General features: G+C 46.0%; 1 protein-coding gene across 1 annotated transcript in view; it reads left to right on the top strand.

The window, feature by feature from the left end:
* Positions 1–16,538, top strand: part of LOC124042182 (collagen alpha-1(XI) chain-like) — a 202,892-nt gene that overhangs the window by 140,457 nt on the left and 45,897 nt on the right. Inside the window, exons 32-39 of the mRNA XM_046360585.1 lie at positions 18–62; positions 179–232; positions 5,221–5,265; positions 5,457–5,510; positions 6,462–6,569; positions 7,324–7,431; positions 8,666–8,755; positions 10,493–10,546. Of these exons, the coding sequence (XP_046216541.1) occupies positions 18–62; positions 179–232; positions 5,221–5,265; positions 5,457–5,510; positions 6,462–6,569; positions 7,324–7,431; positions 8,666–8,755; positions 10,493–10,546 (558 nt within the window). The remainder of the gene's footprint in view (positions 1–17; positions 63–178; positions 233–5,220; positions 5,266–5,456; positions 5,511–6,461; positions 6,570–7,323; positions 7,432–8,665; positions 8,756–10,492; positions 10,547–16,538) is intronic.

Consider the following 16,538-nt stretch of genomic DNA (forward strand, 5'->3'; position numbering starts at 1 on the left):
GTGGTTGTGTATTGCAGGGTATCGCTGGTAAATCCGGACCCAGGGGACAACGTGGCCCAACGGTAAGAACCTGGAAACTCATCAGTCGGTCCGCAGTCTATTCTTTCTCTCTAACACAACACCATCTCTGAGTTGCTAGGTGATGATGATTGGTCTTCTCTGTGTTCCTGTAATCTAGGGTCCCCGTGGTGGAAGAGGTGCCAGGGGACCAACTGGAAAGCCAGGTGCTAAGGTCAGTTTATATCTGTCTCGAACTCAAGTATCATATTTTAATCATCCAATTTTTTGTTTTAAACTGGCCTTAAAACTCACTTATACAGACTGTCCTTCTCGTAGTCCTAGTCCCAATTGAAGTTGTATTTTAGAACCTAGCACAATACTTGCTATGTTACCTGATTCTAAAGATATCTTTTTGAATTGTATTTTTTTAGATATTTGTAACGTAGTTCGTCTGTTGTTTGAAGAGAGTCAGACCGAAATGCAGCGTGTAGGTTACTCATGACTTTTAATGAAGATAATGCGGTACATGAAATAATAGAAAATACAAAACAACAAACAAGTGAAACTAATACAGCCTATCTGGTGACTAACACTAAGACAGGTACAATCACCCACGAAATACAACGCGCACTCAGGCTACCTAAATACGGTTCCCAATCCGAGACAACGAGAATCAGCTGACTCCAATTAGGAATCGCCTCAGGCAGCCAAGCCTAACTAGACACACCCCTAATAATACACACTCCCAATTTATACAAACCCCAATACGAAATACAACATATAAACCCATGTCACACCCTGGCCTACCCAAACATATAACAAAAACACAAGATACAATGACCAAGGCGTGACAGAACCCCCCCCCTAAGGTGCGGACTCCGGGACGCACCTCAGGAGCATAGGGAGGGTCCGGGTGGGCGTCTGTCCATGGTGGCGGTTCTGGCTCGGGACGTGGACCCAACTCCATAAATGTCCTAGTTCCTCCCCTTCGCGTCCTAGGATAATCCACCTTCTCCGCCGACCATGGCCTAATAGTCCTCACCCTGATCCCCACATAACTGAGGGGCAGCTCGGGACCGAGGGGCAGCTCGGGACCGAGGGGCAGCTCGGGGCAGAGGGGCAGCTCGGGACAGAGGGGCAGCTCGGGACAGAGGGGCAGCTCAGGACAGAGGGGCAACTCAGGACAGAGGGGCAACTCAGGACAGAGGGGCAACTCAGGACAGAGGGGCATCTCAGGATAGAGGGGCATCTCAGGATAGAGGGGCATCTCAGGACAGCAGGGAAGCTCAGGACAGAGGGGCATCTCAGGACAGAGGGGCAGCCCGGGACAGAGGAGCAGCCCGGGACCGAAGCAGCCCGGTACTGAGGGGAAGCCCGGTATAGAGAGGGAGCCCAGTACAGAGAGGAAGCCTAGTACTGAGAGGAAGCTCAGTACTGAGAGGGAGCCCAGTACAGAGAGGAAGCCTAGTACTGAAAGGAAGCTCAGTACTGAGAGGAAGCTCAGGCAGGTAGTAGGCTCCGGTAAATCCTGGCTGGCTGGTGGACCTGGATGATTCAGGTTGTCTGGCCGATCTAGAAGATTTTGGCAGACTGGCACTTCTGGCGGATCCTGGCAGACTGGCACTTCTGGTGGATCCTGGCAGACTGGTGACGCTGGGCCGACTGGCGGCACTGGGCAGACAGGAGACTCCGGCAGCGCAGGAGAGGAGAAAGGCTCTGGCTGCGCTGAACAGGCGGGAGACTCCAACAGTGCAGGAGAGGAGAAAAGCTCTGGCTGCGCTGAACAGGCGAGGCGCACTGGACGCGCTGGGCCGACTGGTAGCACTGGTGGCGCTGGACAGACAGGAGACTCCGGCAGCGCAGGAGAGGAGAAAGGCTCTGGCTGCGCTGAACAGGCGGGAGACTCCGATAGCGCAGGAGAAGAGAACAGCTCTGGTTGCGCTAAACAAGCGGGAGACTCCGGCAGCGCAGGAGGGGAGAAAAGCACTGGCTGTGCTGAACAGGCGATGCGCACTGGACGCGCTGGGCCGACTGGGAGCACTGGTGGCGCTGGACAGACAGGAGACTCCGGCAGCGCAGGAGAGGAGAAAGGCTCTGGCTGCGCTAAACAGGCGGGAGACTCCGATAGCGCAGGAGAAGAGAACAGCTCTGGTTGCGCTAAACAAGCGGGAGACTCCGGCAGCACAGGAGGGGAGAAAAGCACTGGCTGAGCTGAACAGGCGAGGCGCACTGGAGGCCTGGTGCGTGGTGCTGGAACTGGTGGTACTGGCGCGAGGACACGCACAGGAAGCCTGGAGCTGCTACCGGAGGACTGGTGTGTAGAGGTGGCTCTGGATAGACCGGACCGTACAGGCGCACTGGAGCTCTTGAGCACCGAGCCTGCCCAAGCTTACCTGGCTCGATGCCCACTCTAGCCCGGCCAATAGGAAGGGCTGGTATGTGTCGCAGCTGGCTCTGCACCCGCACTGGAAACACTGTGCGCTCCATAGCATAACACGGTGCCTGCCCGGTCTCTCTAGCCCAACAGAGTGAGCAAACAGGGAGTAGTCTGCGCAGGAATTTCCTACCTGGCATAACTATTCTCACACCCATCTTAGCAAAAACACGACAGGACCGAAACACAATATTTTTAGGGGGGGTGATCGGGAACAGGTGTGGGAAGACTAAATGATGATTTCCAACGGAACGATAGAGAGAAGAGAGAGCGTGAGAGAGGGAGGGGGAGAGAGCGGGATAGAAAGAGGGAAAGAACCAATTAAGACCTGCCTCCTCATGATAATACATGCGCCTCTCTCCGCTTTAGTTGCTTCTATTTCCTCCAATATTTTTTGGGGGGACGGTTTCCGATATTCTCCCGGCTGCTGCTTCTATTTCCTCCAGGGTCCGCCCAGGGTTACCGTCTAATTCCTCCTCCCATGTCCAAATCTCCAAATGATGCAGTCTCTCCCATTGCAACTGCTCTTCACGATTAACAGGGAGAGTAGGCTCAGGTCTGTTTCCTGACTCAGCCACTCTCTCTCTCTGCGCTTTCCCCCGTTACCTTCGGTTTTCGCTCTGTATAGCAATGCTTTCCTTCTCGATTCCATACGTGTATAGCCCTCTTCGCATTGCTGTAGGGAATCCCAGGCGGGCTCCTGCACTCGCTCTGGGTCGGCCGCCCACCTGTTGATTTCTTCCCACGTCGTATAATCCCTGCTTCTGCCGTCCATAACGTCCTCCTTTAGATCCTGCCAGTTCACACGCTGCTCGGTCTGTGAATGGTGGTGGGTGATTCTGTAACGTAGTTCGTCTGTTGTTTGAAGAGAGTCAGACCGAAATGCAGCGTGTAGGTTACTCATGACTTTTAATGAAGATAATGCGGTACATGAAATAACTGAAAATATGAAAACAACAAACAAGTGAAACTAATACAGCCTATCTGGTGACTAACACAGAGACAGGTACAATCACCCACGAAATACAACGCGCACTCAGGCTACCTAAATACGGTTCCCAATCCGAGACAACGAGAATCAGCTGACTCCAATTAGGAATCGCCTCAGGCAGCCAAGCCTAACTAGACACACCCCTAATAATACACACTCCCAATTTATACAAACCCCAATACGAAATACAACATATAAACCCATGTCACACCCTGGCCTACCCAAACATATAACAAAAACACAAGATACAATGACCAAGGCGTGACAATATTGTTATTATTATGATCATTAGGATTATTATTATTGCAATTTTTTAATATTATTATTATTACTATTGTTGTTATTATTATTAATATTATTGTTGTTATTATTATTATTGTTGTTATTGTTATTATTACTATTATTATTGTTATTATTATTGTTGTTATTGTTATTATTATTATTATTGTTATTGTTATTATTATTATTATGAGTATTAGTATTATTATTGTTATTATTGTTGTTATTGTTATTATTGTTATTATTATTATTATTTAGTATTATTGTTATTATTAGTGTTATTGTTATTATTGTTGTTGTTATTATTATTATTATTATTATTACTATTGTTATTATTATTGTTATTGTTATTATTATTATTATTATTACTATTGTTATTATTATTATTGTTGTTGTTGTTGTTGTTGTTGTTGTTGTTGTTGTTGTTATTATTATTATTATTACTATTGTTGTTATTATTATTATTGTTATTGTTATAATCTCTTTAGTTTACACACAGAATGTATTTTCCATATCACCTGTTGTCACTATACATAATACAGTACAATGTCAATGACTCTGACCTCTGACCTCTGACAGTCTCTGTCTGTAGTGTGTTCATGACTAACCTTCACAGACTGTCTCTGACTGTCTCTGTCTCTGACTGTCTCTGTATCAGACTGTCTCTGTATCAGACTGTCTCTGTCTCTGACTGTCTCTGTCTGTAGTGTGTTCATGACTAACCTTCACAGACTGTCTCTGTCTCTGACTGTCTCTGTATCTGACTGTCTCTGTATCAGACTGTCTCTGTCTCTGACTGTCTCTGTATCAGACTGTCTCTGTATCAGACTGTCTCTGTCTCTGACTGTCTCTGTCTGTAGTGTGTTCATGATTAACCTTCACAGACTGTCTCTGTCTCTGACTGTCTCTGTATCTGACTGTCTCTGTATCAGACTGTCTCTGTTTCTGACTGTCTCTGTATCAGACTGTCTCTGTATCAGACTGTCTCTGTCTCTGACTGTCTCTGTCTCTGACTGTCTCTGTATCTGACTGTCTCTGTATCTGAGTGTCTCTGTCTCTGACTGTCTCTGTATCTGACTGTCTCTGACTGTCTCGGTCTCAGACTGTCTCTGTATCTGACTGTCTCTGTATCTGACTGTTTCTGTCTCTGACTGTTTCTGTCTCTGACTGTCTCTGTCTCTGACTGTCTCTGACTGTCTCTGACTGTCTCTGTATCTGACTGTCTCTGACCGTCTCTGACTGTCTCTGACTGTCTCTGACTGTCTCTGTCTCTGACTGTCTCTGACTGTCTCTGTCTCTGACTGTCTCTGACTGTCTCTGACTGTCTCTGTCTCTGACTGTCTCTGTCTCTGACTGTCTCTGTATCTGACTGTCTCTGTATCAGACTGTCTCTGTCTCAGACTGTCTCTGACTGTCTCTGTATCTGACTGTCTCTGACTGTCTCTGTATCTGACTGTCTCTGACTGTCTCTGTATCAGACTGTCTCTGACTGTCTCTGTATCTGCTGCCTCCACAGGGAACATCAGGTAATGACGGGCCTCCAGGTGGACCAGGAGAGAGAGTGAGTTCTAGTCTGTGTTTTTTCCAGTCAATCCTTATAATAAAAGGGCATTGTCTTTGACCAACTTCCTTATGAGATACAAATAAATCACTGAGATGTTTTTGATTCGTTTGTGAAAGAGCCCAATGGGGAAGTCACATGTGATGAGGGTTGAGGTTTTCTAAAGTTCATGTTTTCTTCTTTTATCTCAGGGACCCCAAGGACCCCAGGGGCCAGCTGGCTTCCCAGGACCTAAGGGCCCTAACGTGAGTACCCTTCCCAGGACCTAAGGGCCCTAATGTAAGTACCCTTCCCAGGACCTAAGCTCCCTAACGTAAGTACCCTTCCCAGGACCTAAGGATCTTAACATTAGTACCCTTCCCAAGACCTAAGTTCCCTAATGTAAGTACCCTTCCCAGGACCTAAGGGCCCTAATGTAAGTACCCTTCCCAGGACCTAAGGGCCCTAATGTAAGTACCCTTCCCAGGACCTAAGGGCCCTAACGTGAGTACCCTTCCCAGGACCTAAGGGCCCTAATGTAAGTACCCTTCCCAAGACCTAAGGGCCCTAACGTGAGTACCCTTCCCAGGACCTAAGGGCCCTAATGTAAGTACCCTTCCCAGGACCTAAGGGCCCTAACGTGAGTACCCTTCCAAAGACCTAAGCTCCCTAACGTAAGTACCCTTCCCAAGACCTAAGTTCCCTAACGTAAGTACCCTTCCCAGGACCTAAGGATCTTAACATTAGTACCCTTCCCAAGACCTAAGTTCCCTAATGTAAGTACCCTTCCCAGGACCTAAGGGCCCTAATGTAAGTACCCTTCCCAGGACCTAAGGGCCCTAATGTAAGTACCCTTCCCAGGACCTAAGGGCCCTAATGTAAGTACCCTTCCCAAGACCTAAGGGCCCTAACGTGAGTACCCTTCCCAGGACCTAAGGATCTTAACATTAGTACCCTTCCCAGGACCTAAGTTCCCTAACGTAAGTACCCTTCCCAGGACCTAAGGATCTTAACATTAGTACCCTTCCCAGGACCTAAGTTCCCTAACGTAAGTACCCTTCCCAAGACCTAAGTGCCTAATGTTAAGGATCTTAACATTAGTACCCTCCCCTCTACTTTAAAATTGTTGATGGTACAAAGTAAAATAGTTCATGGTTATCGTCTACTTCAACCATGTGGTCCGTACTAATTGAACCTGTCCATCTCATCTCCCTCAGGGGCCCCCTGGTAAAGACGGACTGCCTGGTCACCCTGGACAGAGAGGAGAGACAGGTTTCCAGGGAAAGACTGGCCCACCTGGGCCTGGAGGTGTTGTAGGACCTCAGGTAAGGTTCAAACATGGCCGCTAATAAGCATAAACATGAAACGGTGGTCTTCTGTAGCATTTGGTAGAGAATGTTGCTTGCAATGCCAAGATAGTGGGTTCGATTCCTGGGACCACCCACACGTACAAAATATATGAACACATAAGTCGCTTTGAATAAAAGCTTCTGGTAAATTATAAAAATATATTTCTTTGAATCATTGTTCTGCAATATATATATATATTTTTTATTTATCCATTATTTTACCAGGTACATTACATTTACATTTGAGTCATTTAGCAGACGCTCTTATCCAGAGCGACTTACAAATTGTAAGTTGACTGAGAACAAGTTCTCATTGACAGCAACGACCTGGGGAATAGTTACAGGGGAGAGGAGGGGGATGAACGAGACAATTGTAAACTGGGGATTGTTTGAAATATTTTCTGTGCTAGATCTAAAGGATAATGTTTGATTTATGAATGTTGATTTATTTTCTAAATCTAGGAACAACATTAGCCTTGGAACATTTAATAATGACACTATAAAACAAAACAAAAATAAGTTTAGAGATTTATTTGGCAAATTAGAATTAAACTATCAAGGCCTTTAAACACTTGTTGGACAATGATTGTAAAAATGAAATGCGTTTTATGGTGTCTGACATAAATCCAGTTAGATGAATTTTACGATTCCTTGACATACTTTGAGATTGTCCCATCTTTCAACAATCCCCTTGTTTGACCAAACCGCTGGTGTTTTGTCTGTCTGTTAGGGACCAACGGGAGAGACCGGCGGCATCGGAGAGAGAGGACACCCTGGTTCCCCTGGACCCCCCGGAGAGCAAGGTTTACCTGGATCTGCTGGGAAAGAAGGAGGAAAGGTAATGGTTTCGACAATGGTTTCACCCGGCCAAAGCACAAGACCAGGGCAAGAACATACCATTCGTAGTAAATGGGCTTTGTCTGTCTATTCAAATGCCAGAACAAGAACAATCAACAACGTTTACTGTCGTCATGGAAACCTAATAGCACTTACAGGTATCTGACAGATGACCCCAATTGACTAAATATTGAGAATCCATCTTTTTTTGATAGAAAAAAGCAACAGGTTATTTTCCAAGAACCTCTTTTCAAATGACTTCTAAAATGTACTTGAAGACGATGATTATTAGATTGCCATTCAAAGTCTGAATAAGAGAGAGTGAGGGAGAGGGAGAGAGAGAGGAAGGGAGAGAGAAGAGAGAGAGAGAGAGAGAGAGAGAGAGAGAGAGAGAGAGAGAGAGAGAGAGAGAGAGAGAGAGAGGGAGAGAGAGAGAGAGATGAAGATTGCATGATTGCTACAGCACTCAGTACAGTAAACCTAACCTCTATGATTTAAGCTGAAAGCAAACAAAGAAAGGAACAGTAAAGTAGCGTCCTCTTAACTTGATTATCTTGGCTCAGGATTATCTTGGCCCGGGAATATAACAGAGAGAGAGAGACTGGAGTGGTTTGGGGAAGTGAGAGAGGTAGAAAAGGGTTGCCAGTCCGAATAACAGTCACTGGTCTATTATTCTGTACTGGAATTTCATTTCCATTTGAGTCATTTAACAGACTCTCTGATCCAGAGAGACTTACAGTAGTGAGTCATTTAGCAGACTCTCTGATCCAGAGCCACTACAGTAGTGAGTCATTTAACAAACTCTCTGATCCAGAGAGACTTAAAGTAGTGAGTCATTTAACAGACTCTCTGATCCAGAGCCACTACAGTAGTGAGTCATTTAACAGACTCTCTGATCCAGAGAGACTTACAGTAGTGAGTCATTTAGCAGACTCTCTGATCCAGAGAGACTTACAGTAGTGAGTCATTTAACAGACTCTCTGATCCACTACAGTAGTGAGTCATTTAACAGACTCTCTGATCCAGAGCCACTACAGTAGTGAGTCATATTCAAACTTTACAGTCATTCCATGTTGCTTGTCAAGATCAAATGTCTGTAGTTACTAATACCAATACAGATACAATATAATACAGACAGGAAAATTAGTTCATGATCTTTTTGGTTAACATGCACCTACAGCAACTGACAGACTATGTATTCTCTGTCTCAACTTTTTCTCCTATCTCTCCTCCAGGGTGACCCAGGTCCTATGGGAATGTCTGGAAAGGTTGGCCCAGCCGGGCTCAGGGGCTTCGCAGGGCAGAGAGGTCTTCCCGGGGCTAACGTAAGACACAGCTCCCATCTACAGATACACCCAGCTCCAAACAGCTATCACACACACACACTGCTCTTCATTAAAGATATAGGAGCCGTTACAGTCATTATGGTCCTCTCTGGGCTACAGCAGAGAGAGAGAGAGAGAGAGAGAGAGAGAGAGAGAGAGAGAGAGAGAGAGAGAGAGAGAGAGAGAGAGAGAGAGAGAGAGAGAGAGAGAGAGAGAGAGAGAGAGAGAGAGAGAGAGAGAGAGAGAGAGAGAGAGACAGAGAGATACACAGAAAGAGAGAGAGAGAGAGAGAGAGAGAGAGAGAGAGAACAGAGCAACAGAGACAGAGACAGAGAGAGAGAGAGAGAGAGAGAGAGAGAGAGAGAGAGAGAGAGAGAGAGAGAGAGAGAGAGAGAGCAACAGAGACAGATACAAGAAAGAGAGAGAGAGAGAGAGCGAGAGAGAGAGAGAGAAACAGAGACAGAGACAGTGGGAGAGAGGGTGTACTGTAATTGATATTTGGGGGTAATAATACAGTTGTAATAGGTTAGTTTCAGCCATTGTGACACTATATGAGAAAATATATGCATTATCATTAACAGCAGACTCAATCCTCTGCATTATCATTAACAGCAGACTCAATCCTCTGCATTATCATTAACAGCAGACTCAATCCCCTGCATTATCATTAACAGCAGACTCAATCCTCTGCATTATCATTAACAGCAGACTCAATCCTCTGCATTATCATTAACAGCAGACTCAATCCTCTGCATTATCATTAACAGCAGACTCAATCCTCTGCATTATCATTAACAGCAGACTCAACAATTTCTCAGCAAAAACATATCAAATTTGGTTTTTGTTCTCCAATTTTGCAGTTGAGAGGGTTCTTCCAGGATTATAATAACAGCAGATTAATCCACACATTATCATTAACACAGACACAACACACATTATCACACACACACTCAACACATTATCATTAACAGCAGACTCAACACACACATACACACACACACACACACACACACACACACACACACACAGACACACATACACACATACATTAACACACTCTCTCTCTCTCAAATATCATTAACAGCAGACACACAACACACACAAAAACATATCAAATTTGGTTTTTGTTCTCCACACACACATGACACACACTTCCACATTATAACACACACATACACACATACACACACACTCTCTCTCAAATACTCACTGACACACACACACACACACACACACACACACACACACACACACACACACACACACACACATACACACACACACACACACACACACACACACACACACACACACACACACACACACACACACACACACACACATACACACACACACACACACACACACACACACACACACACACACACACACACACACACACACACACACACACACACACACACACACACACACACACACACACACACACACACACACACACACACACACACACACACACACACACACACACACACACACACACACATACACACATACACACACACACACACACACACACACACACACACACACACACACACACACACACACACACACACACACACACACACACACACACACACACACACACACACACACACACATACAGACACACACTCATGTATGCATATGCCCAGCAACACACTTTCTTTCTGTCTTCCAGACACAAATGGTTAAAAGTCTAACCCTCCTCTCCTCTCTCGTTCTCTCCTTCCAGGTCCAGCTGGTTTGAAGGGAGGCGAAGGACCACAGGGTGCCCAAGGCCCCATCGTAAGTATGACGTTACCATGGTTATGCCATCGCTTCATGCCCCACAGAGACTCGGAGCAACACTTTTAGAGGCTTTGAAGAGGTTAAGCAGGTGGTTGGTCCATAATGAGGTGTGATTATAGGCTGGTAGGCAGGGCAGGTGGTTGGTCCATAATGAGGTGTGATTATAGGCTGGTAGGCAGGGCAGGTGGTTGGTCCATAATGAGGTGTGATTATAGCCTGGTAGGCTGGTAGGCAGGACAGGTGGTTGGTCCATAATGAGGTGTGATTATAGCCTGGTAGGCTGGTAGGCAGGACAGATGGTTGGTCCATAATGATGTATGATTATAGGCTGGTAGGCTGGTAGGCAGGTCAGGTTTATGGTTTATGACTGTCAGCTAGAAACAGGGTTTCTGTCTGGAGTGGAGTGGCTGTCTAGAGTGGAGTGACTGTCTGGAGTTGCTGTCTGGAGTGGCTGTCTGGAGTGGAGTGACTGTCTGGAGTGGAGTGGCTGTCTTGGGTGGCTGTCTGGATGGAGTGACTGTCTGGAGTTGCTGTCTGGAGTGGCTGTCTGGAGTGGAGTGACTGTCTGGAGTGGAGTGGCTGTCTGGAGTGGCTGTCTAGAGTGGAGTGACTGTCTAGAGTGGAGTGGCTGTCTTGGAGTGACTGTCTGGAGTGGCGTGGCTGTCTGGACTGGAGTGGCTGTCTGGAGTGGAGTGACTGCCTCTGGAGTGGAGTGGCTGTCTGGACTGGAGTGGCTGTCTGGAGTGGAGTGACTGCCTGGAGTGGAGTGGCTGTCTGGACTGGAGTGGCTGTCTGGAGTGGAGTGGCTGTCTGGGTGGAGTGGCTGTCTGGAGTGGAGTGACTGTCTGGAGTTGCTGTCTGGAGTGGCTGTCTGGAGTGGAGTGACTGTCTGGAGTGGAGTGGCTGTCTGGAGTGGCTGTCTAAAGTGGAGTGACTGTCTAGAGTGGAGTGGCTGTCTGGAGTGGCTGTCTGGAGTGGAGTGACTGTCTGGAGTGGCTGTCTGGAGTGGAGTGGCTGTCTGGAGTGGCTGTCTGGAGTGGAGTGGCTGTCTGGAGTGGCTGTCTGGAGTGGCTGCTTGGAGTGGCTGTCTGGAATGGAGTGACTGGAGTGGAGTGGCTGTCTGGAGTGGAGTGGCTGTCTGGAGTGGAGTGGCTGTCTGGAGTGGAGTGACTGTCTGGAGTGACTGTCTGGAGTGACTGTCTGGAGTGGAGTGACTATCTGGTGTGACTGTCTGGAAGGTGAGAATAGAATCTCTTACGGGTTTGAATGACAGACATGCAGCTTTGGAGGAGGAGAGGGAGAGGAGCTGAGGAGCAGAAGAGTGGGGAGAGGAGAGGAGAAAAGGGAGAAGAGAGGAGAGGAGGGATATGCATGGCATGCATAATGGAACTAAGGGGGTTCTTAGAACAAATGAGTGTTCAATTTGAAGCATTGTCATGTTCTAGTGTTCCAATGTGAGAATGGATGGCATGCATAATACACTTCTGAACAAAGGAAACCATTCCGATTCTGAGGGTTCTGAATGTGCGGAGATTCTTATGAAAAGGAGACACTGAGTGCTGAGCGACGGCTGGATATCCTGAAAATACATTTTTGTTTATCACAACAATGTCAGAGAAATTCACCTCTAATTGTATGACTCCGTAAAGTTCCTACACACTCACACAAACACTCACGCACTCACTCATACACACACACTCACGCTCACGCACACACTCACGCTCACACACACACTCACGCTCACACACACACTCACGCTCACACGCACACTCACGCTCACGCACACAAGCAATTAGATTTTTCCCTTTATCGATTTCTCAGCCGAGTCGGCGTCCAGCTGTAGGGAGATGTGTGTGTTGTGTTTAGTCAGAACATGGTGTGGGTGTTCGAGTGCATGTGTTTGTGTGTCTGTGTCTGTGTTTGTGTGTCTGTGTTTGTGTGCCTATGTGTTTGTGTGTGTCTGTGTCTGTGTTTGTGTCTGTGTTTGTGTATCTTTGATTGTGTGTCTGCAGTTATCAAATCAAATCAAATCAAATTTATTTATATAGCCCTTCGTACATCAGCTGATATCTCAAAGTGCTGTACAGAAACCCAGCCTAAAACCCCAAACAGCAAACAATGCAGGTGTAAAAGCACGGTGGCTAGGAAAAACTCCCTAGAAAGGCCAAAACCTAGGAAGAAACCTAGAGAGGAACCGGGCTATGTGGGGTGGCCAGTCCTCTTCTGGCTGTGCCGGGTAGAGATTATAACAGAACATGACCAAGATGTTCAAATGTTCATAAATGACCAGCATGGTCAAATAATAATAAGGCAGAACAGTTGAAACTGAGCAGCAGCACAGTCAGATGGACTGGGGACAGCAAGGAGCCATCATGTCAGGTAGTCCTGGGGCACGGTCCTAGGGCTCAGGTCCTCCGAGAGAGAGAAAGAAAGAGAGAATTAGAGAGAGCATATGTGGGGTGGCCAGTCCTCTTCTGGCTGTGCCAGGTGGAGATTATAACAGAACGTGGCCAAGATGTTCAAATGTTCATAAATGACCAGCATGGTTGAATAATAGTAAGGCAGAACAGTTGAAACTGGAGCAGGAGCATGGCCAGGTGGACTGGGGACAGCAAGGAGTCCTCATGTCAGGTAGTCCTGGGACATGGTCCTAGGGCCCAGGCCAGTTGAAACTGGAGCAGCAGCATGGCCAGGTGGACTGGGGACAGCAAGGAGTCATCATGTCAGGTAGTCCTGGGGCATGGTTCTAGGGCTCAGGTCCTCCGAGAGAGAGAAAGAAAGAGAGAAGGAGAGAATTGCACACTTAGATTTACACAGGACACCGAATAGGACAGGAGAAGTCTCCAGATAAACAAACTGACCCTAGCCCCCTGTCTGTGTTTGTGTGTCTGTGTCTGTGTTTGTGTCTGTGTTTGTGTGTCTTTGATTGTGTGTCTTTGATTGTGTGTCTGCAGTTGTGTGTCTGTGTTTGTGTGTCTGTGTTTGTGTGTGTCTGTGTCTGTGTTTGTGTCTGTGTTTGTGTGTCTTTGATTGTGTGTCTGCAGTTGTGTGTCTGTGTTTGTGTGTCTGTGTTTGTGTGCCTATGTGTTTGTGTGTGTGTCTGTGTCTGTGGCTATGTGGATGTGTGTCTGTGGTTGTGTGTCTGTGGTTGTGTATCTGTGTGTTTGTTGCTGTGTGTCTGCGTTTGTGTGTCTGTGGTTGTGTATCTGTGTGTTTGTTGCTGTGTGTCTGCGTTTGTGTGTCTGTGTTTGTGTGCCTATGTGTTTGTGTGTGTGTCTGACTGTGTGTCTGTGTCTATGGCTGTGGCTGTGTGTCTGTGGTTGTGTGTCAGTGTCTGTGTCTATGGCTGTGGCTGTGTGTCTGTGGTTGTGTGTCTGTGTCTGTGTCTATGGCTGTGGCTGTGTGTCTGTGGTTGTGTGTCTGTATGTCTGTGGCTGTGTGTCTGTGGTTGTGTCTCTGTGTGTCTGTGGCTGTGTGTCTGTGGCCGTGTGTCTGTATGGCTGTGGCTGTGTGTCTGTGGTTGTGTCTCTGTGTGTCTGTGGCTGTGTGTCTGTGGTTGTGTCTCTGTGTGTCTGTGGTAGTAACTGTGTGTATGTGGTAGTAACTGTGTGCCTGTGTGTCTGTGGTAGTAACTGCGTGTCTGTGTGTCTGTGGTAGTAACTGTGTGTCTGTGGTAGTAACTGTGTGTATGTGGTAGTAACTGTGTGTATGTGGTAGTAACTGCGTGTATGTGGTAGTAACTGTGTGCCTGTGTGTCTGTGGTAGTAACTGTGTGCCTGTGTGTCTGTGGTAGTAACTGTGTGTCTGTGGTAGTAACTGTGTGCCTGTGTGTCTGTGGTAGTAACTGCGTGTCTGTGGTAGTAACTGCGTGTCTGGTAGTAACTGCGTGTCTGTGGTAGTATCTGTGTGTCTGTGGTAGTAACTGTGTGTCTGTGGTAGTATCTGTGTGTCTGTGGTAGTAACTGTGTGTCTGTGTGTCTGGGGTAGTATCTGTGTGTCTGTGGTAGTATCTGTGTGTCTGTGGTAGTAACTGTGTGTAGTCTGTGGTAGTAACTGTGTATCTGTGGTAGTATCTGTGCGTCTGTGGTAGTAACTGTGTGTCTGTGTGTCTGTGGTAGTATCTGTGTGTCTGTGTGTCTGTGGTAGTAACTGTGTGTCTGTGTGTCTGTGGTAGTAACTGTGTGTCTGTGGTAGTAACTGCGTGTCTGTGTGTCTGTGGTAGTAACTGTGTGTCTGTGGTAGCAACTGTGTGTCTGTGGTAGTAACTGTGTGTCTGTGTGTCTGTGGTAGTATCTGTGTGTCTGTGGTAGTATCTGTGTGTCTGTGGTAGTAACTGTGTGTCTGTGTGTCTGTGGTAGTAACTGTGTGTCTGTGGTAGTATCTGTGTGTCACGTGTCTGTGGTAGTAACTGTGTGTCTGTGGTAGTATCTGTGTGTCTGTGGTAGTAACTGCGTGTCTGTGTGTCCTTGGTAGTAACTGTGTGTCTGTGGTAGTAACTGTGTGTCTGTGGTAGTATCTGTGTGTCTGCGTGTCTGTGGTAGTAACTGTGTGTCTGTGGTAGTAACTGCGTGTCTGTGGTAGTATCTGTGTGTCTGTGGTAGTATCTGTGTGTCTGTGGTAGTATCTGTGTGTCTGTGGTAGTAACTGCGTGACTGTGGTAGTAACTGCGTGTCTGTGGTAGTATCTGTGTGTCTGTGGTAGATAAACAATTACACTATACATATCTATATACACATCAATTAGACTATACATATCTATATCTCATCCATTACACTATGCATATCTATATACACATCAATTACACTATACATATCAATTACACTATAAATATCTATAGACACATCAATTACACTATACATATCAATTACACTATAAATATCTATAGACACATCAATTACATTATACATATCTATAGACACATCAATTACACTATACATATCTATAGACACATCAATTACACTATAAATATCAATTACACTATAAATATCTACAGTACCAGTCAAAAGTTTGGACACACCTGTGCTCATTCCAGGGTTTTCTTCTTTATTTTTTACTATTTTCTACATTGTAGAATAATAGTGAAGACATCTAAACTATGAAAAAACATAGTAACCAAAAAAGTGTTAAACAAATCAAAATATATTTTATATTTGAGAATCTTCAAAGTAGCCAGCCTTTTCCTTGATGACAGCTTTGCACACTCTTGACATTCTCTCAACCAGCTTCATGAGGAATGCTTTTCCAACAGTCTTGAAGGAGTTCCCACATATGCTGAGCACATGTTGGCTGCTTTTCCTTCACTCTGCTGTCCAACTCATCCCAAACCATCTCACTTGGGTTGAAGTCGGATGATTGTGGAATGGTTACTTGCATAGTGAAGTCTTTTGTTAAGACATGTAGCTAGCTAGCTAAAGAAAGACCAATAATCCCAACTCATGACGTTACTACCCTGCATGAATCTGCAGGTAGCTAACCAACCAGGTTCAATGTTAGCTAGCTAGCTAAACAAAGACCAATAATCCCAACTCATGACGTTACTACCCTGCATGAATCTGCAGGTAGCTAACATTAGGCTATAGCTAGCAAAGCAAATGTCTCTGAGATACGAATAATAAGATCATACACGTAACGTTAGCTAGCGAGCCAGCCAGCTAACGTTAGCTAGCTAACAGTACACTTTAACATAAAATGAAAAGACTTGATGTCAAAATTAGAAATGTGTAATATGTGAAAATGTAACTAGTTAGACTGACTTACCCGCGGTTTCTGAAATCCGAGTAGATAGCCAGAGCGAATTTACCAGCTACGTCTATCAACAGTTGTTGCAGTGACATCATGAACATTATATTGAAATAGATACTTGCATAGTGGAGTATTTTGTTAAGACATGAAAGCTAGCTAGCTAAACAATGAACCATAATACCAACTCATGACGTTACTACCCTGCATGAATCTGCAGGTAGCTAACCAACCAGGTTCAATGTTAGCT

The sequence above is a fragment of the Oncorhynchus gorbuscha genome, linkage group LG08, assembly GCF_021184085.1.
Source record: "Oncorhynchus gorbuscha isolate QuinsamMale2020 ecotype Even-year linkage group LG08, OgorEven_v1.0, whole genome shotgun sequence".
NCBI classification, from domain to species: domain Eukaryota; kingdom Metazoa; phylum Chordata; class Actinopteri; order Salmoniformes; family Salmonidae; genus Oncorhynchus; species Oncorhynchus gorbuscha.